Source organism: Theropithecus gelada, chromosome 11 (genome assembly GCF_003255815.1).
Source record: "Theropithecus gelada isolate Dixy chromosome 11, Tgel_1.0, whole genome shotgun sequence".
In the NCBI taxonomy this organism is placed as follows: domain Eukaryota; kingdom Metazoa; phylum Chordata; class Mammalia; order Primates; family Cercopithecidae; genus Theropithecus; species Theropithecus gelada.
In genome coordinates, this window is record NC_037679.1 from 10050820 (window position 1) to 10076607 (window position 25788).

The window sequence follows — 25788 nt, forward strand, 5'->3', positions numbered from 1 at the left end:
TCACTTTGTGGCCCAGGCTGATCTTGAACTCTGACCTCAAGTGATCCTCCCACCTCAGCCTCTCAAAGTGCTGGGATTACAGGTGTCAGCCACTGGGCCCGGCCAGGAAATATTTATAACAAAAAATTGACACAGGATTTGTAGGAAAACAGCCTGTTGAATGGCAAGAGTGATGTCATCTTGAAGCAAAACCACCATAATAACTGATGACTCCTGCATGCCAAGGTGTTCTGCAGCAATGTCTTTAAACAATGCCCTTAGTAGAGATACCCCCTCAGAAAGATGCTTATCTAACCTACCCAGTTGTCACAAGTTCCATAAGAAAGTCAGGTGTGACCAGCTGCACATCTTAACCCTAAAAGCTTGCTATCTATACTTTCTGGAGGTTGGGTGCCCTCCCTCAGCTACCAGAGACATTACTTCTATGTCCCTATTAAATATTTCTGAGAAACTGGATTTGTCAGCCTCTTTCCTCAGCCTCTTGACTCCCTCAAGCCTTTGGGGGTAGGTTTGCATAGACCTGCTCACCATGGAACAGGAACGGGATTATTATCCAGACCTATAAAAATCTCTTATGATTCAATATGTGAATCTCATGATGGCAAGGTCTTCTGTTTTGTGTTCTGTTATAGCCTAAGCTCTTCCAACAGGGTCTGGCATGGAGAAGGCAGTCAATGAAATCAACACGCAAAGACAAAGATGAGCAAATAAATGACATAAATTGGTACTCAACATGAAATAGTCAATGAATGTTCCCTAAATATATGAAAAGATATTCAAATACTCAAACTCATTCAAAATCAGAAAAATGCAAACTAAAACCACAATTCCCAACTCCTACCCACAAGATAGGTAAAAAATTAAAAAGCATTTGCTACAACCTGGCAGATCCTATAGAAAAAGCAAAAGAAAAGAAAAGAAAAATGCCTAAAGGCCAGGCGCGGTGGTCACATCTGTAACCCCAGCACTTTGGGAGGCCGAGGCAGGTGGATCATTTGAGTTCAGGAGTTCGAGACCAGCCTGGCCAACATGGTGAAACCCCATCTCTACTGAAAACACAAAAATTAGCAAGGTGTGGTGGTGGGCGCCTGTGATCCCACTTACTCGGGAGGCTGAGGCAGGAGGATCACTTGAACCTGGGAGACAAAGGCTGCATGCAGTGAGCCGAGATTGTGCCACTGCACTACAGCCTGGGTGACAGAGTGAGACTCCGCCACACACACACAAAGAAAAACCACCAGTGAAGACATGAGCAATGGGACCATTTATATGTTGCTAGTTGAAGAGTATGTATATGTGTATATATATGCGTGTATATGTATATATGGGTATGTGTGTATGTATCTGTATATATATAATAATAATTATTTTTAGGGACAAGATCTCACTCTATCACCTAGGCTGGAGTACAGTGGCATAATCATGGTTCACTGCAGCCTTGAGCTCCTCCTAGGCTCAAGTGATCCTCCCACCTCAGCTTCCCAAGTAGCTGTGATTACAGGTATGTGTCACCATGCCCAGCTAATTTTTAAAATTTTTTGTAGAGATGAGGTCTTGCTATGTTGCCCAGGTTGGTCTTGAACTCCTGGCTTCATGCAATCCTCCCACCTCAGCCTCCCAAAGTGCTGGGATTACAGGTGTGAGCCACCATGACTGGCTTGAAGAGAATATTGGTGAAACATTCTTGAAAACAATTTGGCATTATTTGGAGAAGATGATGGTATTCTTTATGATGCAGTAATCCTACCACTAGTATGTAGTCGAGAGAGACTCATGCTCATATGCATAATAGTATTAGTTGTAATAGAAAAAACCTGGAAACAATGCAAATGTCCATCAATAACAGATTCCAAAGTAGATAAATACTTTGTGGCATATGCACATGATGGTGGGTGAAAGTAAATGAATTGCAGTTAGATAACCACAGAAATGAATGTAAAGAACCTAATGCTGAATAAAAAAACAAAAACTAGCTGCAAAAGAAAATTTATCATATGATTCCATTTATATAAAGCTCATGTAATGATTAATCTTATGTGTCAAACTGATGGGGCTAAGGGATGTCCAGATGGCTGGTAATCACAACTGGGAATATCTGTGAGGGTGTTTCCATAAGAGACGTGCATTGGAATCAGGAGAATGAGTAAAGAAGATTGTTCTCGCCACTGTAGGTGGGCATCATCGAATCTGTTGATGTCCCCAATAGAACAAAAAGGTGAAAGAAGGACAAATTCTTTCTCTTCTTGAGCTGGGACATCTTCTCTTGTCCTCAGACATCAACACTCCTGGGTCTCAGGCCTTCAAACTCAAAATGAATCACACTACCAGTTTTTCCCGTTTCTCCAGCTTGCAGATGGCAGACTGTGGGATTTCTCAGCCTCCGTAATTATGTGAGCTAATTCCCAAAATCTCTCTTTCTCTTTTTTTTCCCCCTCACTCTCCTGTTGGTTCTGTTTCTCTGGGGAATCCTGACTAATACAGTTCAAAAACATGTGAAACTAAAAACTATATTGTTTAAAGCAGTGCTGTATAATAGAACTCTTCACAACGGTGGAAATATTCTACAACTATGCTGTCCAGTATGGTAACAAGTGACGTGTGGCTACTGAGCACTTAAAGTATGGCTCATGTGACTGAGGAACTGAATTTTTATTTAATTTACATTTGAACTTAAATTGTCACATGTGGTGAGTGGCTACCATACTTTATGGCAAGGTTTATAATGAGAATAAGTGAAGTAAATACAAAATCCAGAATATTGGTTACTTCTGAGAGAAAAATAAAGACAGAATGAGGGAGAGATACACAGGGGATTTCAAAAGCAAAAATAATCTTCTTTCTCTTAAATGAGTATTCTTCTACTGTTATTCTTTAAACTGAGCATATATTTTATAAATATCCTTTTATATGTATTAAATATTTAACAAAAAAAATGTAGTGAATGGGGTGGTGTATACATGGATGTTTGTACTGTTATTACTTAAATTCTGTGTAATAAAATAGTTTTATTTTAAAAATTGCTAGTACTCAGACATGCCCCAAGTGGCAGGACAAAGCCTCCCCAAAGCCCAGGCCCCAGGCCCTGGTACTAATGCCCTCATCCTCCATAACCATGGCTCTTAAGGTTTCACTTGGAAAGGAGAGGTAGGATGTTTTGTTTTGAGGCTCACTTAATTTTCTCTAAAAAATTTTAATGGGGTCAAGCCGCAGTGACTCATGCCTGTAATCCCCACACTTTGGGAGGCTGAGGTAGGTTGATCGCTTGACTCAGGAGTTTGAGACCTGCCTGGGCAACACAGTGAAACCCTGTCTCTACAAAAAAATACACACACACACAAAAAGCACACACCTGTAGTCCCAGCTACTTGGGATGCTGAGGCAGGAGAATCACTTGAGCCCGGGAGGCAGAGGTTACAGTGAGCTGAGATCATGCCACTGCACTACTCCAGCCTCAGTGACAGAGTGAGACTCAAAACAAACAAACAAAAAATGTAATGGGATGAAGCTGGTTAAGCTAAGAGAGCTTCTGTGGACAAGGTCTCTTTTTCTGAGAGGAGAAATAAAGTTCTGCTTCTATTCTTAAAAATTAACAAAAACCAACAACATTTTTAAAACACAAAGACAGGAATAAAAAGTGAAGAAGTGGGCCGCGTGCGGTGGCTCACACCTGTAATCCCAACACTTTGGGAGACTGAGGTGGATGAATTGCTTCAGGCCGGGAGTTTGAAACCAGTCTGGGCAATGTAGACCTTGTCTCTACTAAACGAATTAAAAAAAAAAAAGTTGAAGAAGTGGAAAGTAGAAACTGTAACTGTAAACAACCTCTTGGGTGAAATTTTGCTATAGAGGAAAGCAGGGGATATAAAGGCAATTGAAGATTTTTCAAAGGTGGGAGAAACCAGATATATTATCTGTTGCTGCATAACAAATTATCCCAAAATGCAGTGGCTTAAAACAACAACTTATCTTGTACTTTCTGTGGGTCAGAACTTTTGAGTGTAGTTTAGTTGGGTGTCTCTGACTTAAGGTCTCTCATGAGGTTGCAGTGAGGGTGTCAGCTGGCACTGTGGTCTCATCTGAAGGTGTGATCAGGGGAAGATCTGCCTCTAAGCAGATCATGCGGTATTGCATGATTCAGCTCTTTGCGGCTGTTCAACTGAGGACTTCAGTTCCTCGGTGGCTCTTGCTGGCAGCCTCTCTACATGTCCACAGGGCAGCTTACAACATGGCAGCAGCTTTACCTCAGAGCAACAGGGCTGAAGAGGGTGCTCAGGACAGAAGTCACAATCTTTTTATAACCTAATCTTGAAAGTGGTAGCCCATCATCTCTGTAACTTTCTATTTACTGGAAGTGAGTCACGAAATCCAGCCGACACTAAAGGAGAGGGAACTCACTAAGGATGTGAATACCGGGAGACAGGGTTCATTGGCGGGCATGTTGTAGGCTACCTACCACACCAGAGGATATTTCTCTGTGGATAGGAGTGATCCCACCAAAGAGAGGAAATGACAGTGCAGGAGAGGAGAAAAGGCAGAGGAAATCCAGGAAGAAGACCTCTGCAGTTATGATCCCCAGCCTTTTTCATTTTATTTAGAGAGATGGGGTCTTGCTATGTTGCCCAGGCTGGAGTGCTGTGGCTATTCACAGGCACGATCTCACTACCAATCAACACAGGAATTTTGATCAACTCTATTTCCAGTCTGGGCCAGTCACCCCTCCTTAGGCAACCCGGTAGTTCCCCACTACCCGAAGGTCACCATATTGATGCCAAACTTAGTGCATTAACCAGCTGACATAGTATACTACAGCCCAGAACTCCTGGGCTCAAGCAATCCTCCTGCCTCAGCCTCCTGATAAATGGGACTACAGGCATGTGCCACTGTGCGCAGCCCACTGCCTGTGTCACTGCTATTTGATGACTTGGCTGCATATACTTGCTTTATAAGTCTGTTGAACCTCTATTATCTGTCATTGCAAGACCCATCATCCCTATCATGTTGGCTATGGGTTTAAAAAAAGAAAAAAAAAGTCATCTTGCCCTGTTTACAAAGGCATACACAATCTGACCACATCTCACACACACAAATACACACACCCCAACTGTGTTTCTCCCCCTTTCTAATAACACCTTCTACTAAAATACCTGGGGAACAAGGACTTTGTTTCTTGTCAGCCCACAGAGATCAGCTCATGCTGCAATTTGTTTCTCCAATATCACCTCCTCCACCCCCTGATTTCGGCACAGCTCTGAGCCTCTGCTCCCTTCCCCACATGTTACCATGTGTAAGCCCCAAACTAATATGCTCCTTTTATCTAATGCTGCCAACGGCACCAGCCTCGGAAGGATGGTATGAGCAAGGCAATTGTCCTTTTATTGACCTCTAACTCTCCACCACCTCACCAACTTCCCACACGGTCTTCTTATTACTGAAGGTGTTGGGTTAACAAAGGCAAAGTTCAGTATAGGTCAAGATAAAAAAGAGAACAATTTACAACTGAACATTAGACATCATTCTTAAAAACTTCGGGTTATGTTAAAGAAAAATTATTCAGTGATACTCATTAAAGCACAGGAAGGCAGACTTTATCAGGACCATCCAGATAGGGACACGGACCATGGCAATGGGATTTTGTAGTGGGTAGAGGGACTGGGCTAAAATCCAAACAGAGCAGGGGCAAGAGAGAATTTATAGCCAATGAGCAGGATAGAGGGGTCAGTGGATGGAAAATTACTAAGAGGGAGCATCAGGAGTAATGGGATTCCGGTTAACCGACCTAACAGGATTCTTGCTGGACAGGTCAGGGTGATCAGACATCACCTGGGGGATAGCGGTGGATGAGGAAGCTGATCAGGCCTTGAGAGTGAGGGGTTCTTTCTAAACTGACCGACTCCTCGTCTTCCGACACCCCCCGGCCGCACTCGCGCCTCCCGGCCAGGCCGCGCGCCCCGCGTGCCCGGGGCGGGTGGGAAGAACCTGCCGCCATCTTGCTCACCAACCTCCAAAATGCGGCTGCGGCTCCTGAGCGTGGCGCTGTTGTTTGTGGGGAGCTCTCACTTACACTCAGACCACGACTCGCCCCCCGGAAGGCACAGCCTTGGCCCCTCGCTGGAACGGGCCGCTGGTTCCCAGCAGACGGAGGCCGCCCGCAAGAGGCTCGGGCGGCGGAGGCAGGGAGGGGCGCATGCAAAGGGCAGTACCTGTTCGTGCTTGTCTCTGGGGGGCCTCTCTTACCTTTTCCCCACCGGTATAGTCTTTGAATTCGGGTTTCTCCTTTTCTGGTGTTCCAACGGCCTTTAACCAAAATTTTACATACCCAAGCAGTTTCTCAACAGGTTATAATAACAGTAGTTGTATTAGTAAAATGACAATTTGTATTGTGAATCTGTATTTTCTCCTCAAAACATTCTGGGTTTTATCATCCTCATTTTATATATGAATAAGTCAGGGGATAAAGAGTTGAAAGGGAGTGCTATTAGGTGAGAAAAATTAGCCCAACAAGTGAAATGGTGAGCATGAGAATTTGCAGCTCTCGACTCACCGTGTCCAGGCTCTTCAACTGCTGTTTCACACAGGGAAGAAGGTGATACGTGGCCCAAAAATTTTATTTTTATATATTTGGGGAATGGAGTTTTAAAATTAATGAATTTTGTTGACTTCATGTCTATTTGTAAGTAATCGATTATGGCATATTTGTCTTAACTGTCCAAGTTTCTTTCAAAATATGGGCATGTCTCAGGTATGTTAGCTTGCTTTATGTTTAACATAGGAATTTAAAGGATTTCATTAATACGTTCAGCTTAGGAAGTAACACATAATAGATGCTCAGTCCAAATAATCTATCATTTTTATTTCTAGATTGTGGAACAGCACCGCTTAAGGATGTGTTGCAAGGGTCTCGGATTATAGGGGGCACAGAAGCTCAAGCTGGTGCATGGCCATGGGTGGTGAGCCTGCAGATTAAATATGATCATACTCTTGCTCATGTATGTGGGGGAACCCTAGTGAGAGAGAGGTGGGTCCTCACAGCTGCCCACTGCACCAAAGACGCTAGGTATGTATTTAGAACACAACTATTTTATTTTCTTACGGGATATTTTGAAGTGATAGAGGACCATTTAACTTCACCCATTTTCAGTTAAGCTATGTTTGCAAATAGCCATAATGCCTTATACATAGTACAGTGTGTTTGTTGAAAGGAATCCTTTATTATTATTTTTATTATTATTATACTTCAAGTTCTGGGGTACATGTGCAGAATGTGCAGATTTGTTACATAGAAGTATACATGTGCCATGGTGGTTTGCTGCACGCATCAACCCATCATCTACCTACATTAGATATTTCTCTTAATGCTATCCCTCCCCTAGCCCTGCACCCAGGAATCCTTTATTTTTTATTTATTTATTTATTTATTTTGAGATGGAGTGTCGCTCTGTCACCCAGGCTGGAGTGCAGTGGTGCAATCTTGGCTCACTGCAACCTCTGCCTCCTGGGTTCATGCGATTCTTCTGCCTCAGCCTCCCGAGTAGCTGCAATTACAGGTGCCTGCCACCATGTCCGGGTAATTTTTGTATTTTTAGTAGAGATGGGGGTTTCACCATGTTGGCCAGGCTGGTCTTGAACTCTTAACCTCACGTGATCTGCCCGCCTCAGCCTCCCAAAGTTCTGGGATTACAGGTGTAAGCCACCATGCCCGATCATGGATCCTTTAAATTAGAGGCTGGTAAACTTTCCATAAAGGTAGTCAATATTTTATGCTTTGAAGGTCATATGGTCTCTCTCACAATTGCATGAAAACCAGCACTGACAATAAGTAATTGAATGAGCATGGCTATAATCCAGTAAAACTTTATGAACACTGAAATCTGAATTTCATATAAGTTTAACCTGTCATGAAATATTTTGGTTGATTCAGCCATTTAAAAATGTAGAGTAGGGCACGGTGGCTCACATCTGTTATCCCAATGCTTTGGGAAGCCAAGACGGGAGGATCACTTAAGGCCACGAGTTTGAGACCAGCCTGGGCAATATAGTGAGACCCTGTCCCTATATTTAAAATGTTTTTTAATGTAAAAAACATGCTTTGTGGACTGTATGAAAATAAGAGACATGCCAGATTTGGCCTTTACTATTAGACTCTTTGAAAAAGAGACTCTCTTTTGCTTCACCTCCATTGACCCATAAAATCCATTTGCAGTCTGATTTTTGTGGCCAAATGCTATTAAAGATCCACCTCCATGCCAAATCCAATGACTTCATCTCAGTTCCCATCCTTTTTGACCTCTACAGCCTTTGGCAATGTTGACCACATCCTCTTCTTGAAATTATCTCTTTTCTTGATTTATAAGACACCACTCTACTTTTTTCTCCTGCTTCTTTGATGAGTCTTTGTCATCCTTTACATTGCAGTGTTTTCTAGAGTTTGCCCTCTGCCCTCTATCATTCTGTACTCTTTCCTAGAGATATCTAATCTACCTGTTTCAGCAATCACCATATGCTGTCAACTCCTAGGTCTCTCCTGATGAGTCATATTTCCAGCTCCCTACCATGCATATATATTGGAGTCACATTCGAAATAAGTCCAAAATAGAATTTACTTTCCTCTGATACTATTTCTTCTCTGTTTTCTCAGTCAATAGCATCATCAACAGCTCCATTACCCAGAGAGTTATCTAATTTCTCCCACTTCACCTCTCCAAGTAGTCCCCAAGGCCTATGAAGGCTCTCTGTGCAGTATCTTAAATTTGCTGCTTCTGTCCCTCAGCCCTCCCTACTGATTAAAAGTAGATCCAGAACATCAGGCTCCATATTCCTAGCTTATGACTTATCATACTTATATTTACACTACTACTATGATAACTATCCTAATTAATATGAAATGGTAGCTCATTGTGGCTTTTATTTCCATTTCCCAAATTACTAGTGATGTTAAGCATCTTTCTATGTGCTTATTGGCCATTTGTATATCTTCTTTGGAGAAATATCTATTCAAGTCCTTTGTCCATTTTTGAACTGGGCTTTTTTTGTTGTTGAGTTGTAGGAGTTCTTTTTGTATTCTGGATATTAATCTGTTGTCAGACACATTACTTGCAAATATTTTCTCCCATTCTGTGGGTCATCTTTTCACTCTCTTGATAGTGTCCTTTGATACACAAAAGCTTTTCATTTTGATGAAGTCAGATTTATCTATTTTTTCTCTTTTGTTGCGTGTGTTTCTGGTGTAATATGTAAGAAATCATTATATCAAATCCAGTATCACGAAGCTTTTCCCCTATGTTTTCTTCTAAGAGTTTTATAGCTTTAGCTCTTATATTTAGGTCTTTGATCCATTTTGAGTCACTTTTTGCATAAGGTATCAGGTAAGGGTACAATTTCATTGTTTTACATGTGGCTATCAAGTTTTCCCAGCACCATCTGTTGAAAAGTTTGTCCTTTCCCCATTGGATGGTATTGGCACCTTCATTGAAAATCAATTGATCATATATGAGAGGGTGTGTTTCTCGGCTCTCAATTCTTCTCCACTGATGTATATATCTGTCCTTATGCTAGTATCACACACAGTTTGGATTAGTATGGTTCTGTAGTAAGTATTTTTTGTTGGTGGTGTTTTTGTTTGTTTTGTTTTTTAGACAGAGTCTTGCTTTGTCACCCAGGCTGGCATGCAGTGGCATGATCTCAGCTCACTGCGAACTCTACCTCCCAGGCTCAGGTGATCCTCCCACCTCAACCTCCTGAATAACTGGGACGACAGGTGTGCACCACCATGTCTGACTAATTTTTGTATTTTTTTGTAGAGACGGGGTTTCACTATGTTGCCCAGGCTAGTCTGAAACTCCTGGGCTCAAGTGATCTGCCCAGTTTGGCCTCCCAAAGTGGTGGGATTGCAGGTGTGAGCAACTGCATCCGGCCTGCACTAAGTTTTGAAATCAGGAAGTGTGAGTCCTCCAACTATATTTTTCTTTTTCAAGATTATTTTAGCTATTTGGAGTCTCTTAATATTCCATATGAATTTTAGGATGGGTTTTTCTATTTCTGAAAAAAAAGTCATTGGGATTTTGATAGGCATTGCATTCAGTCTAAAAACTCTAAAAACTCTTTAGAAAGTTTACAGTCTACAAAGCAATATGGGGAAATCCACATTTTCCCATATTGGGGAAAAGATTGCTTTGGGTAGTTCTGTCATCCCTTTTTTTTTTTTTTTTTTTTTTTTGAGAGGGGGTTTTGCTCTTGTTGCCTAGGCTGGAGGGCAACAAGAAGACGTAAATAAATAAATGAAAATACATCCTGTGTTCATGGATTGGAGAACACTATTATTAAGATGACAGAACCTGCTGGGTGTGGTGGCTCACACCTGTAATCCCAGCACTTTGGGAGGCGGAGGCAGGTGGATCACAAGGTTAGGAGTTGGAGACCAGCCTGGCCAACATGGTGAAACCCCGCCTCTACTACAAATACAAGATATTAGCCAGGCGTGGTGGTGGGCGCCTGTGGTCCCAGCTACTTGGGAGGCTGAGGCAGGATGATCACTTGAACCCGGGAGGCGGAGGTTGCAGTGAGATGGGATCGTGCCACTGAACTCCAGCCTGGGTGACAGAGTGAGACTTCATCTCAAAAAAAAAAAAAAGAATATTCTTCAACTAGATCAGCATGAAAGGGATGCTTAGGTCTGAGTTCTTTCGCCAGTAATATGAGGTACTGGACTACTTGGCCAAGTTTAGTTATTAGTGTCCAGTTTTTCGCACTAGTTACTGGAAGACAGGCTTGTCCTTTTTCATCAAGTTTATGGTGATAGGTTTGGAAACTCTATTGGAAAGTTGATTTCTATTTTGAAGGCCCTTTGATCAAATAAAAGGTTGTCAGGAAAAAAGACAAAAAAAAAAGCCTTGCTAAGTCAATGAGTGAGCTTTATCATATTGGATGCTTGTTATTATAAAATACTTCATTCCACATTGGTAGATATCTTCAAGCTCCCTCGTCAACTTCCTGCTGGCCACTGTGTTGGATTTGCCTTCCCCACTTCCCACCGAGGAATCAGTTTAGTCTCTAAGAGAAATCAGTTTAGTCTCTAAGAACCAGTCATGGTCTCAGCTCCTTTTCAAAGCACTGGATTCTGATACGCAGCCAGGATCATCATATGAGGAATGATATTGGGGGTGGAGCTGTTTATAGCTAGGTGTCTCTGAAGGCATTGTTTTTGTCGTCGTTGTTTTGTTTTTTGTCTGCCCTTTTTTCCCTTTCACTGAATGGCTTCCTTGTAACACGAACTTATACATGATACGTTATGGTCCTTCATTCTATCTCATAATCTTTCAGCTTCAGCCCCTATTGCTAACTGGCCTTCTCATCAATTTTCATGATGAATTATCTGATTATCCCAGCCCAGCTTTTCAATCTAGGTGATACCACCGTTGCTCAATTTATGAATAAACCCTTATTAGTGGCCTATCTCTTTCCCAGAGAGCTGTGGTCAGGGGACCTGGGTCATATATTAAATGAGAGCACCTTGACAACAGAGTGGGCAGGGCACTCATCCTTGCCCAGGATATAGATATGGGTATATAAGCACCAACGGGTATTTCTTCTTGTTTGTTTGAGACAGGGTCTTGCTCTGTCACCTAGGCTGGAGTGCAATAGCACAATCTTGGCTCACTGCAGCATCAATCTCCCAGGATAAATTAGTCCTCCCACCTCAGCCTCCCAAGTAGCTGGGACTACAGGCATGTGCTATCATGCCTAATTTTTGTATTTTGTAGACATGGGGTTTTGCTATATTGCCCAGGCTTGTCTCTAACTCCTAAGCTCAAGCTATTTTCCTACCTCAGCCTTCCAAAAGGCTGAGATTACAGGCATGAGACACTGCATCCAGCCACCAATGGATATTTCTAGAAAAGGGAAAGAGGATATTGTTTGAATTATCTCTATGTAACTGGAACTGAGAAAGAATATGTTGTGGTCCAGCAGCACTGATACGTATTAAAACTTAGAGGCTTTTTCGTACAGCCAGTCCTAACTCACATTAGTAGAAATAACCTTTTGGATCTATTTTTGTTTTCTCAGTTTTCTCACTCATGGCCTTATTTTCTTTTTAAAGTTAAGGCCTCATTTACATGCAGTAAAATTTACCTTTTAAAAAAGTTCTGTTCTACAACTTTTGACAGTGTAGATAGTCATGTAATTACTACAATCAAGATTTAGAACAGTTCCATAACCTTAAATCCTATCATGACCCTTTGTAGCCAACCCCTGCCCCTGCATCCAACCCTTGGCAGCCATTGATCTGTCGTCTATCCCTTACAGTTTTTCCATTTTCAGGATGTGATATAAACAGAGTCATGCAATATATAGGCATTTGAGCTTGACTTACTTACCTAGCAGAATGCATTTGAGATTCATCCATGCTGTTTTGTGTGTCAGATCATTCCTTTAAAAAAAAAAAATGACAAAAATGATTTTATTAAGATATAACAACATGTAGTAAAATTCATTATTTTTAGTGTACAGTTCTGTGAATTGGACAAATGCATAGTCATGTGATTACCAATAGAAGGCACAGAACAAGTTTCTTCACCTCCAAAAACTCCCCCCCATACCCCTTTGACGTAAACCCCCTCCCTCCTACATTGCCAGGCAACCACTGATCTGTTTTCTGTCTTTATAGTTTTGCTTTTTCCAGAGTGTCATATAAATAGAATCATATGGTGTGGAGCCTTATGAGTTTGGTTTCACTTAGCATAATGCATTTGAGATTCATCCATGTTACTGTGTGTATCATTACTATTTGTTTTTATTGCTGAGTAGTATTGCATTGTATGATGATATAGTTTGAGTGTCTACTCCAAATCTCATGTTGGAATGTAATCCCCAGTATTGGAGGTGGGGCCTGGTAGGAGGTGACTAGATTGTGGGGGCAGATCCCCCATGAATGGCTTACAACCATTCCCTAGGTGATAAGTGAGTTCACATGAGATCTGTTTGTTTCATAGTGGGTAGCACCAGCTAGGTGCATTGGCTCACACCTATAATCCCAGCACTTTGGGAGGCTGAAGCGGAAGGATCACTTAATGCCAGGAGTTCAAGACCAGCCTGGTCAGCCAGGTGCGGTGGCTCACGCCTGTAATCCTAGCACTTTGGGAGGCTTATAGTGAGCCAAGATCGTGCCACTGCACTCCAGCCTGGGTGACAGAGCGAGACTCCGTCTCAGACAAACAAACAAACAAACAAAAAACCACCTGAGCAAAACAGTGAGACCCTGCCTCTACAAAAAACTTTAAAAATTAGCCAGGTGTGGTGGCTCATGCCTGTGGTCCCAGCTACTAAGGATGCTGAAGTGAGAGGATTGCTTGAGCCTAGGGGGTTGACACTGCAGTACAGAGCCATGTTCACGCCACTGTACTTCAGCCTGGGTGACAGAGCAAAACCCTGTCTAAAAAAAGTGTGTAGCACTACTGCCACCAGTGCACCCTGCCATGCCTCTGCCCCACCACTGCTGGTACATGTTCAGACCCCACTGCACTGCCACCACCAGTGCACACACATGTGGACCCAGCTGCACTGCTGCCCTGCTACTGCTGGCACATGCACACAAGCATGAACCCTGCTGCCACTGCCCAAAGTGCTTTTGCCAGCATCCTTTATTGCAGCCTTGTTGCCAGGAACACCTCGGGTCTTCCCATGCAGCATGTGCCCGACTATGAGAGGCCAGAGTACAAAGCCATGAGCCTGTCCAAGTCCCCCACGATTAGAGCTCACAGTCCAGGAATGCTGAGCGTAGTCTTGTGCACCTAAAATCACTTAGAAATGATGCCAGTTGACTAAACCCAACTTATAACACAGTCAAACCCTCAAGGGCACCAAAGAATATAAAAGCAAAAAGCTCCATCCAAAGGACAGCAACTTCAAAGATTAAAGGAATAACAGTCCACACAGATGAGAAAGAACCAGTGCAAGAACCCTGGCAACCCAAAAAGCCAGAGTTTCTTCCTACCTCCAAATGGCCACAATAGCTCCCAAGCAATGGTTCTTAACCAGACTGAAATGGCTGGAATGAGAGGCATAGAATTCAGAATCTGGATGGCAATGAAGAGAAACGAGATTCTGGAGAAATCTGAAACCCAATCCAAGGAATCTAAGAAATCCAGTAAAATAATACAAGAGCTGAAAGATGAAACAGCCATTTTAAGAAAGAACCAAACTGATCTATAGAGCTAAAAAAAAAAACAAAACACCTCACAAGAATTTAATAATTGGAAGTATTAACAGCAGAATAGGCCAAGCTGAGAAAAATCTCAGAGCTGAAAGACTAGTTCTTCAAGTCAACTCAGACAGAAATAAAGAAAAAAGAATGAACAAAACTTCCAAGAAATATGGGATTATGTAAAGAGACCAAACCTACAACTTATTGACATCCCTGAAAGAAGGACAGAGAGCAAGCAACTTGGAAAACCTATTTGAGGACATTGTCCATAAAAATTTCTCCAGCCTTGCTGGAGAGATTGACATTCAAATTCAGGAAATTTAGAGAAGCCCTGTGAGATATTATACAAGAATACCATCCTCAAGACATATAGTCATCAGATTCTCCAAGGTTAATGTAAAAGAAAAAACATCAAGGCGACTAGAGAGAAAGGGCAGGTCACTTACAACGGGAATCCCCATCAGGCTAACAGCAGACCTTTCAGCAGAAACTCTACACGCCAGAAAAGATTGGGGGTCTATATTTAGCATCCTTAAAGAAAATAAATTCCAACAGAGAATTTCATATCCAGCCAAACTAAGCTTTGTAAGTGAAGGAGAAATAAGATCCTTTTCAGACAAGCAAATGCTAAGGGAATTAATTACCACCAGACCTGCCTTACAGGAGATCCTTAGGGAGTACTAAACATGGAAATGAAAGACCATTACCAGTCACCACAAAAACACACTTAAGTACATAGACCATTGACACTATAAAGCAACTACACAATCAAGTCTACCTAAACAAGCTAACAACACGACGACAGTATCAAATCTGCAAATATCAATATTAACTTTTAATGTAAAAAGGCTAAACACCCCATTTAAAATGCACAGACTGGCAAGTTGGATTAAAAAAAAAACAGAACCCAACTGTACATTGTCTTTAAGAGTGAGACATCTCACATGCAGTGACATCCACATGCTCAAAGTAGAGGGATGGAGCAAAATCTATCAAGTAAATGGAAAACAAAAAAGAGCAGGGGTTGCTATTCTTATTTTAGACAAAACAGACTTTATTTATTTTTTTGAGATGGAGTCTCACTCTGTCACCCAGGCTGGAGTGAAGTGGCACGATCTCGGCTCACTGCAACCTCTGCCACCCAGGTTCAAGCAATTCTCCTGCCTCCCAAGTAGCTGGGATTACAAGCGCCTGCCACCACACCTGGCTAATTTTTGTATTTTTAGTAGAGGCAGGGTTTCACCATCTTGGTCAGGCTGGTCTTGAACTCCTGACCTCGTGAACCATGCGCCTTGGCCTCCCAAAGTGCTGGAATTACAGGCATGAGCCACCACGCCCAGTCTGACAAAATAGACTTTAAACCAAAATGACCAAAAAAGGACAAAGAAGAGCAATACATAATGATAAAGGGTTCAATTCAATAAGAAGACTTACCTATCCTAATACTGGAGGACCTAGATTCATAAAACAAGTTCTTGGAGACCTATGAAGAGACTTAGATAACCATACAATAATAGTGGGAGACTTTAACACTCCACTGACAGTATTAGACAGATCACTGAGGCAGAACACTTAAAAAGATATTTGGGATCTAAACTTGACGCTTGACAAAATGGACCTAACAGACACTCCACCCAAAAACAACAGAATATACATTTTTTTCATCTCCACATAATGCATACTCTAAAATAGACCACACACTCAGCCATAAGACAATTCTTAACAAATTTTTAAAACCCAAAATCATACCATCCACACTCTTGGATCACAACATGATAAAAATAGAAATCAGTACCACCATCTCTCAAAACCATATAATTACATGGAAATTAAACAATCTTCTCTTGAATGATTTTTGGGTAAATGCTGAAATTAAGGTAGAATTAAAGAAATTTGGCCGGGTGCGGTGGCTCAAGCCTGTAATCCCAGCACTTTGGGAGGCCGAGGCAGGTGGATCATGAGGTCAGGAGATCGAGACCATCCTGGCTAACATGGTGAAACCCTGTCTCTACTAAAAATACAAAAAACTAGCCGGGTGTGGTGGCGGGCGCCTGTAGTCCCAGCTACTCGGAGGCTGAGGCAGGAGAATGGCGTGAACCTGGGAGGCGGAGATTGCAGTGAGCCAAGATCGCGCCACTGCACTCCAGCCTGGGTGACACAGCGCGAGACTCCGTCTCAAAAAAAAAAAAAGAAATTCTTTGAAACTAACGAAAACAAGGATTCAACATACCCAAATCTCTGGCAAACAGCTAAAGCAATGTTAAGAGGAAAGTTTACGGTGCCAAATGCCCACACCAAAATTAGAAAGATCTCAAACTAATAACCTAACATCATACCTAGAGGAATGAGAAAAATGAACAAACCAACCCCCAAGCTAGCAGAAGAAAAGAAGTAACCAAAGTCAGAGCTGAATTGAATGAAGTTGTGACACAAAAAAACATACAAAAGATCAACGAAACCAAAAGTTTTCTGAAAGAATAAATAAGATTGATAGACCACTAGCTAGACTAACAAAAAAAAAAAAAAAAAGAAAGAAAGAAAAAATAAATAGAGAAGATCCGAATAAACAAAATCAGAAATGACAAAGGGGACAGTACCACCAACCCCACAGAAATATAAAATACCCTCAAAGACTATTACGAAAATCTGAATGCGCACGAACTAGAAAACCTAGTGGATAAATTCCTGGAAACATACAACTTCAAAAAATAGAACCAGGAAGACATTGAAACTCTGAACAGACCAATAACAAGTTCCAACACTAAATCAGTAATTTAAAAAACCTACCAACCAGAAAAAGTCCTGGACCAGAAGGATTCACAGCCAAATTCTACCAGGTGTATAAAAGTGGTGGTACCAGTCCTACTAAAACTATTTCAAAAATTGAGGAGGAAGGACTCCTCCCTAATTCATTCTACAAAGCCAGCATCATTTTGATAACTGAAACCTGCCAGAGACACGATCTAAAAAGAAAACTTAAGGCCAATATTCCTCGTAAACATAGATGCAGAAATATTCAACAAAATACTAGCAAACTGAATCTAGCAGCACATCAAAAACTAATCCACCATGATCAAGTAGGCTTTATTCCTGGGATGCAAAGTTGGTTCAACATATGCAGAACTAAAACAGAACTAAAACTAAAAATAAAAACCACATGATCATCTCAATAGATACAGATAAGGCTTTTGATAAAATTCAAATCCCTTCATGTTAAAAACCCTCAGAAAACTAAGCATTGAAGGAACATACCTCAAGATAATAAGAGCCATCTATGACAAACCCATAGCCGATATCATACTGAATGGGCAAAAGCTGGAAATGCCCTGGAGAACTGGAACAAGACAAGGATGCCCACTATCACCACTCTTATTCAACATAGTACTGGAGTCCTAACCAGAGCAACCAGGCAACAGAAAGAGATAAAAGGCATCCAAATGGGAAGAGAGGAAGTCAAACTATCTCTGTTTGTAGACAATATGATTCCATACCTAGAAAACCCTATAGTCTCTGCCCAAAGGCTCCCAGATCTGATAAACAACTTCAGCAAAATTTCAGGATTAAAAAATCAATGTACAAAAATCAGCAGCATTTCTATACACCAATGAAATCCAAGCTGAGAGTCAAATCAAGAATGAATCCCATTCTCTTTTTTTCTTTTTTTTTTTTTTTTTTTTGAGACGGAGTCTCGCTCTGTCGCCCAGGCTGGAGTGCAGTGGCCGGATCTCAGCTCACTGCAAGCTCCGCCTCCCGGGTTTACGCCATTCTCCTGCCTCAGCCTCCCGAGTAGCTGGGACTACAGGCGCCCACCACCTCGCCCGGCTAGTTTTTTGTATTTTTTAGTAGAGACGGGGTTTCACCGTGTTAGCCAGGATGGTCTCGATCTCCCGACCTCGTGATCCGCCCGTCTTGGCCTCCCAAAGTGCTGGGATTACAGGCTTGAGCCACCGCGCCCGGCCTAATCCCATTCTCAATAGCCACAAAAAGATTAAAATATCTAAGGATACATCTAACCAGGCATGTGAAAGCTCTCTACAAAACAAATTATTAAACACTGCTGAAAGAAGTCATAGATGACAAAAAAAAAAAAATGGAGAAACATTCCATGCTCATGGATAGGAAGAATCATTATTGTTTAAATGGCCATACTGCCCAAAGCAATTTACAGATTCAACACTATTCCAATCAAATCACCAACAACATTTTACACAGAATTTTAAAAATTATTCTAAAATTCATATGGAACAAAAGAGAGCCCAAATAGCCAAAGGAATCCTAAGCATAAAGAACAAAGCTGGAGGCATCATACTGCCTGACTTCAAACTGTACTGGAAGGCTACAGTAACCAAAACAGCATGGTACTGGTACAAAAAGAGACACATAGACCAATAGAACAGGTTAGAGAACCCAGAAACAAAGCTGCTGGCAAGGACATCACGACAAAGACTCCAAAAGCAACTGCAACAAAAAAATTGACAAGTGGGATCTAATAAAACTAAAGAGCTTCTGCACAGTAAAAGAAACTATCAACAGAGTAAACAGACAACCTACAGAATATTTATAAACTATGCATTCAACAAAGGTCTAATATCTAGGATCTATAAGGAACTTAAACAAATTAGCAAGCAAACACTAGACAACCCCATTTTAAAATGAGCAAAGGACATGAACAGACACTTCTCAAAAGACATACATATGGCCAAGAAACATGAAAAAATGCTCAACATCAGAGAAATGCAAATCAAAACCACAATGAGACACTATCTCACACCAATCAGAATGGCTATTATTAAAAAGTAAAAAAATAACAGATGCTGGCAAGACTATGGAGAAAGCAAATGCTTATACACTGCTGATGGGAATGGAAATTAGTTCAGTCCCTGTGGAAACCAGTATGGAGATTTATCAAAGAACTTAAAACAGAGCTATTGTTTGACCCAGCAATCCCATTGCTGGATATACACCTAAAGAAATATAAATAATTCTACCATAAAGACACATGCATGCATATATTTACTGCAGCACTATTCACAATAGCAAAGACTGGAATCAACCTAGATGCTCATCAATGATGGACTGGATAATGTGGCACGTATATACCATGGAATACTATGCAGTCATGAAAAAGAATGAAATCATCTCCTTTGTAGCAACATGGCTGGAACTAGAGGCCATTATCCTAAGTAAATTAATACGGGAACAGAAAACCAAATATTACATGTTGTTATCTCTCATAAGTGGGAGCCAAACATTGAGTACACATGAACATGAAGAAGGGAATAACAGACACTGGGGCCTACTTGAGGGTGGAGAAGGGGATTGAAAAAATACCTATTGGGTACTATGCTCATCACATGGGTGGTGAAATAATCTGCACACCAAACCCCTGCCACACAGTTTACCTATGTAACAAACCAGCACATGTACCCCCAAACCTAAAATAAAAGTTAGGGAAAACATACAAATAGAAGTGTTTGGCACCTCCCCACTTGCTATCTTGCTCCTTCTCATCATGCGATGCTCCTGTTCCCCTTTCCCCTTCCTTCATGATTGTAAGTTCCCTGAAGCCCTCACCACAAGCAATGCCAGCACCATGGTTCCTGTGCAGCCTGTAGAACTGTGAGCCAATTAAACCTCTTTTCTTTATAAATTACCCAGCCTCTAGTATTTCTTTATAACAAAGCAAGAATGGCCAAATACATATGAACGTACCACTGTTTGTTAATCCATCTACTCTTGAAGGATATTTGTTTCCAGTTTGGTCAATTATGAGTAAAGCCACTATAAACATTTGTGTGAATGTAGGTTTTCATTTCACTTCTGTAAATACCCAAGAGTGAGACTACCTTGTCAAATGATAAGTGTATGTACAGTTTTATATTTAAAAAAAACAAGTAAAACATTTTTTTTTTGTTTTGTTTTGTTTTTTGTTTTTGAGACAGGGTCTCACTCTGTTGCTCAGGCTTGAGAGCAGTGGCATAGTCATGGCTCACTGCAGCCTTAACCTCCTGGGCTGAAGCAATCCTGCCACCTAGCCTCTCAAGTAGGTGGGACTACAGGCATGTGCCATCACATCCAGCTAATTTTTGTATTTTTTATAGAGACAGGGTTTCATCATGTTGCCCAGGGTGGGCTCAAACTCCTGGGCTCAAGCAATCTGCCTGTCTCGGCCTCCCAAAGTGTTGGGATTACAGGCATGAGCCACCATGCCCGGCCTATAACGTATTTAATGTAAGAAAATGAGAAAACAGAAATGAGAAAAAATAAGAATCATTTATTGCATTTCCTAGAAATAATAGCTGTTTTTTGTTACATAGTCTTCTAGATTTTTCTAGCCATATATGCAAATTATTTTATATAACAGGCTTATATAGCTAAACTGTGAAATAGCCTTTTTCATTAAATTACATAACATAAGCATTTTTCCATGTCAACGTATCTATTTTGCTCCTGTATTCCACTTTGTAGATGTGCCAAAATTTCTGTGGTAAATATTTTTATAGCTAAATTTGTGTGTTCATCTTTTATTTCTTTGGGATAAATTCTAGGAAGTAGAATTGCAAGTCAAATGTAATGCAGCTTTTTTAGGCTATTGATACATGTTGCCAGATTGCCCATCTATTACACTTTCTGCCATGAGTAAGAGTACCCTTGTTCCTCTAACTGGTGTGGACTGAGTGTTATCATCAAACACACACACACACACACACGTGCGCACTCACATAAACACTGCCAATTTGAAAGATGAAAAGTTATCTGTAAGCGACAGTGTATAAAGTGAAAGTTCCTCCTTCCGAATTCGATTCCAGATGTTAACTACTGTTAACCTCTTGTGGTTTTAATTGTTTCACTTGTTTTGGGTTTGGTTTTTTGCTTGCTTGTTTGCTTGCTTTTTTAAGATGGCCAAGATCCATTAGTTGCTTCTTGTTTTTACCTTTAATATCATGCTTTATCAAATCCTTTCTTGTGTCAATGTTATATATTCATCTATATTTTTTTCTGTTTGTTTGTTTGTTTGTTTGTTTTTGAGACGGAGTCTCACTCTGTCGCCCAGGCTAGAGTGCAGTGGCTCGATCTTGGCTCACTGCAAGCTCCACCTCCCGGGTTCACACCATTCTCCTGCCTCAGCCTCCCAAACAGCTGGGACTACAGGTGCCTGCCACCACGCCCGGCTAATTTGTGTGTGTGTGTGTGTGTGTGTGTGTGTGTGTGTGTGTGTTTTTAGTAGAGACAGGGTTTCACCATGTTAGCCAGGATGGTCTCAATCTCCTGACCTCGTGATCCACCCACCTCGACTTCCCAAAGTGCTGGGATTACAGGTGTGAGTCACTGAGCCCGGCCCTGGTTTAGTTTTTTCATTCACATAATAAGTTAATACCCAAATGTTTCATTCCAGTAAGTTTCAAAAAAATTATAAAACTAGAGGAAATATTTTAGCGAACTCCCATGTACCCATCACCCAGCTTCCTGTTATCAACTGATACCTGATCTTGTTTCACCTACCTCACCATTCTCCCTCCAATTATTTTGCAGCAAAACTCAGACATACCACTTTGGGTATCTCTGAAAGATGGGAACTCTTTATTAAGAAGATTTGTACATTTAAATATTTAATCCATTTGGAGTTTATTTTGGTGTTTAGTGTTATTTCAGGGATCTAATTTTACTTATCTTTTCAAACAGCTAGTTGCCCCAATACCACATATTGAATAATTCATTCTTTTGTCCATTGGTAAAAAATGCTGCCTTAATAACATATTAAATTCTCATGTACTTGAATCTGTTTCTGAATTTTCTGTCCCATTGGTCTTTTTCTCCTTCCCTAGATCATGATATTTGTGTTATTTAATATTTTATGTCACATGAAACTGGAATTAAAGTTTTTTATTATTAATCTAACATGAGAAAAAAACTAGTGGGAAGTTAAGAATATGTACTTAGTTAAATAAAGATGTTTATAATAATAATGTTTACTTTCTTTCAGCGATCCTTTAATGTGGAGAGCTGTGATTGGAACTAATAATATACATGGGCACCATCCTTATACCAAGAAGATAAAAATTAAAGCAATCATTGTTCATCCAAACTTCATTTTGGAATCTTATGTAAATGATATTGCACTTTTTCACTTAAAAAAAGCAGTGAGGTATAATGACTATATTCAACCTATTTGCCTACCTTTTGATGTTTTCCAAATCCTGGACGGAAACACAAAGTGTTTTATAAGTGGCTGGGGAAGAACAAAAGAAGAAGGTAATTATGGTCTGAATTTTACTGATACACATTTTCCTGATGATGTGCAGAGGAAGGTCAAATCTTTTATATACAGTCATGTGCCACATAATGACATTTAGGTTAATGACAGACCACACACACGATGGTGGTCTATAAGATTATTTTTCCATATTTTTACTGTACCTTTTTTTTTTTCCCCCCCCAGAGTCTCGTTCTGTTGCCCAGGATGGAGTGCAGTGGCACAATCTCAGCTCACTGCAGCCTCCGCCCCCCAGGTTCAAGTGATTCTCCTGCCTCAGCCTCCCAAGTAGCCGGGATTACAGGCATGTGCCACCATGCCTGGCTAATTTTTGTATTTTTAGTAGAGACAGGGTTTCTCCATGTTGGTCAGGCTGGTCTTGAACTCCCAACCTCAGGTGATCCGCCTACCCCGGCCTCCCAAAGTGCTGGGAGGATTATAGGCATGAGCCACCACGCCCAGCATTCAGCTAATTTTTGTATTTTTAGTAAAGACAGCATTTCACCATGTTGGCCAGGCTGGTCTCGAACTCCTGGCCTCCTGTGATCCACCCACCTCAGCCTCCCAAAGTGTTGGGATTACAGGCATGAGCCATCAAGCCTGGCCTACTGTACCTTTTCTGTGTTTAGATATACAAATGCTTACTCCTGTATCACAGCTGTCTACAATATTGAGTACAGCTGAACAGGCATGTAGCCTAGGAGTAAAAGACTATGCCATATACCCTACGTGTGCAGCAGACTATACCATCTAGGTTTATGTAAGTACACTCTATCATGGTTGCACAACAACAAAATTGCCTAACGATGTATTTCTCAGAATGTTCTCCATCATTAAGTGATGCCTGACTGTTTCTGTGTATTATCTTTTTATCACTTTATGCCATGAGATTGAAAAGTATTATCGGTTCTTATAAAACACTGAAAACAACTTTTTGAGGGATCTGTTTTTCCTTGTGAGAGGGGAGAGAAAATTCTCTTCCAAAGCAGAAATAGAGACTTTCTCTGGTTGTACATGCCAAGATACTTGAACGTTAAGATAGAATGATAGTTCCAAGTGTTTCTGTAGTTTGAACTCACAGATTATGAAGCCAGCTCTGCAGCAGGATTCTCTATCTTAAGTAATAAGCTTCAGGCCATGAGGAATCATATTTAGTTTCCTTTTAATTTAATGCCTTGTTTGGTATCAGGCAAGCTGATTGCAATATATTTTTTTAGTGTACATAGGGGCACTAAATGTTAACTGACTGAACTAATGGGAGGAATAAAAACATAGACGACATAGCCTCTTTGTCTTTGGTAATAAGAGCTACCATTTGGGAGCATTTACCATGTTTCAGGTCTTGTTTCTGTTCTTGTTGCTATTTAAAACACTTTTTTTTTTTTAGAGATGGTGGTCTCACTCTGTCACTCAGGCTACTAGAGTGCAGTGGTGTAATTATAGCTCACTGCAGCCTCAAGCTCCTGGGCTCAAGCAATTCTCCTGCTTCAGCCTCTCCAATAGCTGGGACTCCAGGCACGTGCCACTATGCCCAGCTTTTTCAAATGTATTATGTATGTATATATGTTTTTTTTTGTTTTTTTTTTTTTTTAAGAGATAGGGTCTTGCTCTGTCACCTAGGCTGGAATGCAGTGGCACGATCATGGCTCACTGTAACCTTGACCTCCTGGTCTCAAGTAATCCTCCTGCCTCAACCTCCCAAGTAGCTGGGACTACAGGCATGTGCCACCGTGCCCAGCTAATTGTTTCATTTTTTTGTAGACAGGGTCTTGCCATGTTTCCTAGACTGGTCTTGAACTCCTGGCCTTAAGAAATCCTCCTGCCTCAGCCTCCAAAAGTGCTGAGATTACAGGTATAAGCCATTGTGCCCAGCTTTTGTTTGTTTGTTTTTAAGAGACGGTCTTGCTGTGTTGCCCAGGCTGGTCTCAAACTCCTGGCCTCAAGCAATCTAGCTGCTTCAGTCTCCTGAGTAGCTGAGTTTATAGGCATGAGCACCATGCCTGTCCTGGGTCCTGTTTTAAATATACTGCTTTATCCTATGCCCCCAATATTCCTAAAAGGGAGTTAATGTTATCTTTACCCCATTTAACAGACCAGTAATTGAGAATCTTAGAGATTAAGAAGCTGGGATTCAAATCCAAGTCTCTTTTATTGTAAAGCCTGAATATTTAATAACTACATTAAACTGTTCTTGAGGAAATCATAGTCCAGTTAGGAATATATGAGGTTAAGTACTAAGACTCCTGTTTTCTTCCTATTCCCCACAGGCCCTAGCCGTTTAAATAATTGTGGATTATTTAGGTAGGAAGTAGATAAATGTACGAAAGACCTGCGAATTATTATTTTTCTTTTTTTCCATCTGTGAATACTTTTTAAGGAAGATAAGGAAAGCAACATGGTGTAGGGAAAGGAACACGAGCTTTAGAATCACAGACTTAATTCTGAGTCCCAGCCTGCCACCATGTGCTAGCTGAATGACCATGGGCATGTTATTGACTCTTTAATAACAATTACAACAACAATAATAGAAGCAACTACCATTTGTTTAGGGCCAGGTACTTACTAAAATGCTAAGCATTGCAATGCATTATCTCATTTAATACCCCCAGCAACACTGTAGAAAATACTATAAAATGAATGAAGTAAAGCTTAAAGAGGTTAAATAAGTTGCTTGAACTAATAAAAGAACTAAATGATAAAGTCAGAATTCAAGCCCAGTTCTGCCTGTTGCAAATCTCATGTATTTCCACTATATGATTAATATTATATATCTATATCTATGTATCTATCTATCTATCTATATATATATATATATTTCCCGGATCCATTTGAGAGGGAGTCTTGCTCTGTCTCCAGGGTGGAGTACAGTGGTGCATCTCAGCTCACGGCAACCTTCGCCTCTTGGGTTCAAGCGATTCCCCTGCCTCAGCCTCCCGAGTAGCTGGGACTATAGGCACATGCCACCACACCTGGCTAATTTTTTGTATTTTAGTAGAGACAGGATTTCACCATGTTGGCCAGGATGGTCTTGATCTCCTGACCTCGTGATCCGCCCACCTCAGCCTCCCAAAGTGCTGGGATTACAGGCGTGAGCCTAATATTTCATCTTTCACAATGTCATACCATTTCGTGATCTTTAAAGTGAGAGCAATGATACTCATCATAGAGTTGTTTTGAGAATTAAATTAGTTCTTCAGAACATGGTAGATTACAGGTACATACCAAGGTCCCCACTGAAGACTATTAAAGAGGAAGAATACGTAGGTTAAGGACTCGGTGTGAAATAGAAACTTAGAGAGGGAACTGGAACACAGAAGTTAACTTTGATCTTGAGAGT

General features: G+C 41.0%; 1 protein-coding gene across 1 annotated transcript in view; it reads left to right on the top strand.

Moving 5' to 3' along the window:
* Nucleotides 1–5964: 5964 nt before the first annotated feature.
* The window catches only part of TMPRSS12 (transmembrane serine protease 12), a 45618-nt gene continuing 25794 nt past the window's right edge, over nt 5965–25788 (top strand). Inside the window, exons 1-3 of the mRNA XM_025402831.1 lie at nt 5965–6193; nt 6859–7054; nt 22182–22450. Of these exons, the coding sequence (XP_025258616.1) occupies nt 6007–6193; nt 6859–7054; nt 22182–22450 (652 nt within the window). The 5' untranslated portion in view covers nt 5965–6006. The remainder of the gene's footprint in view (nt 6194–6858; nt 7055–22181; nt 22451–25788) is intronic.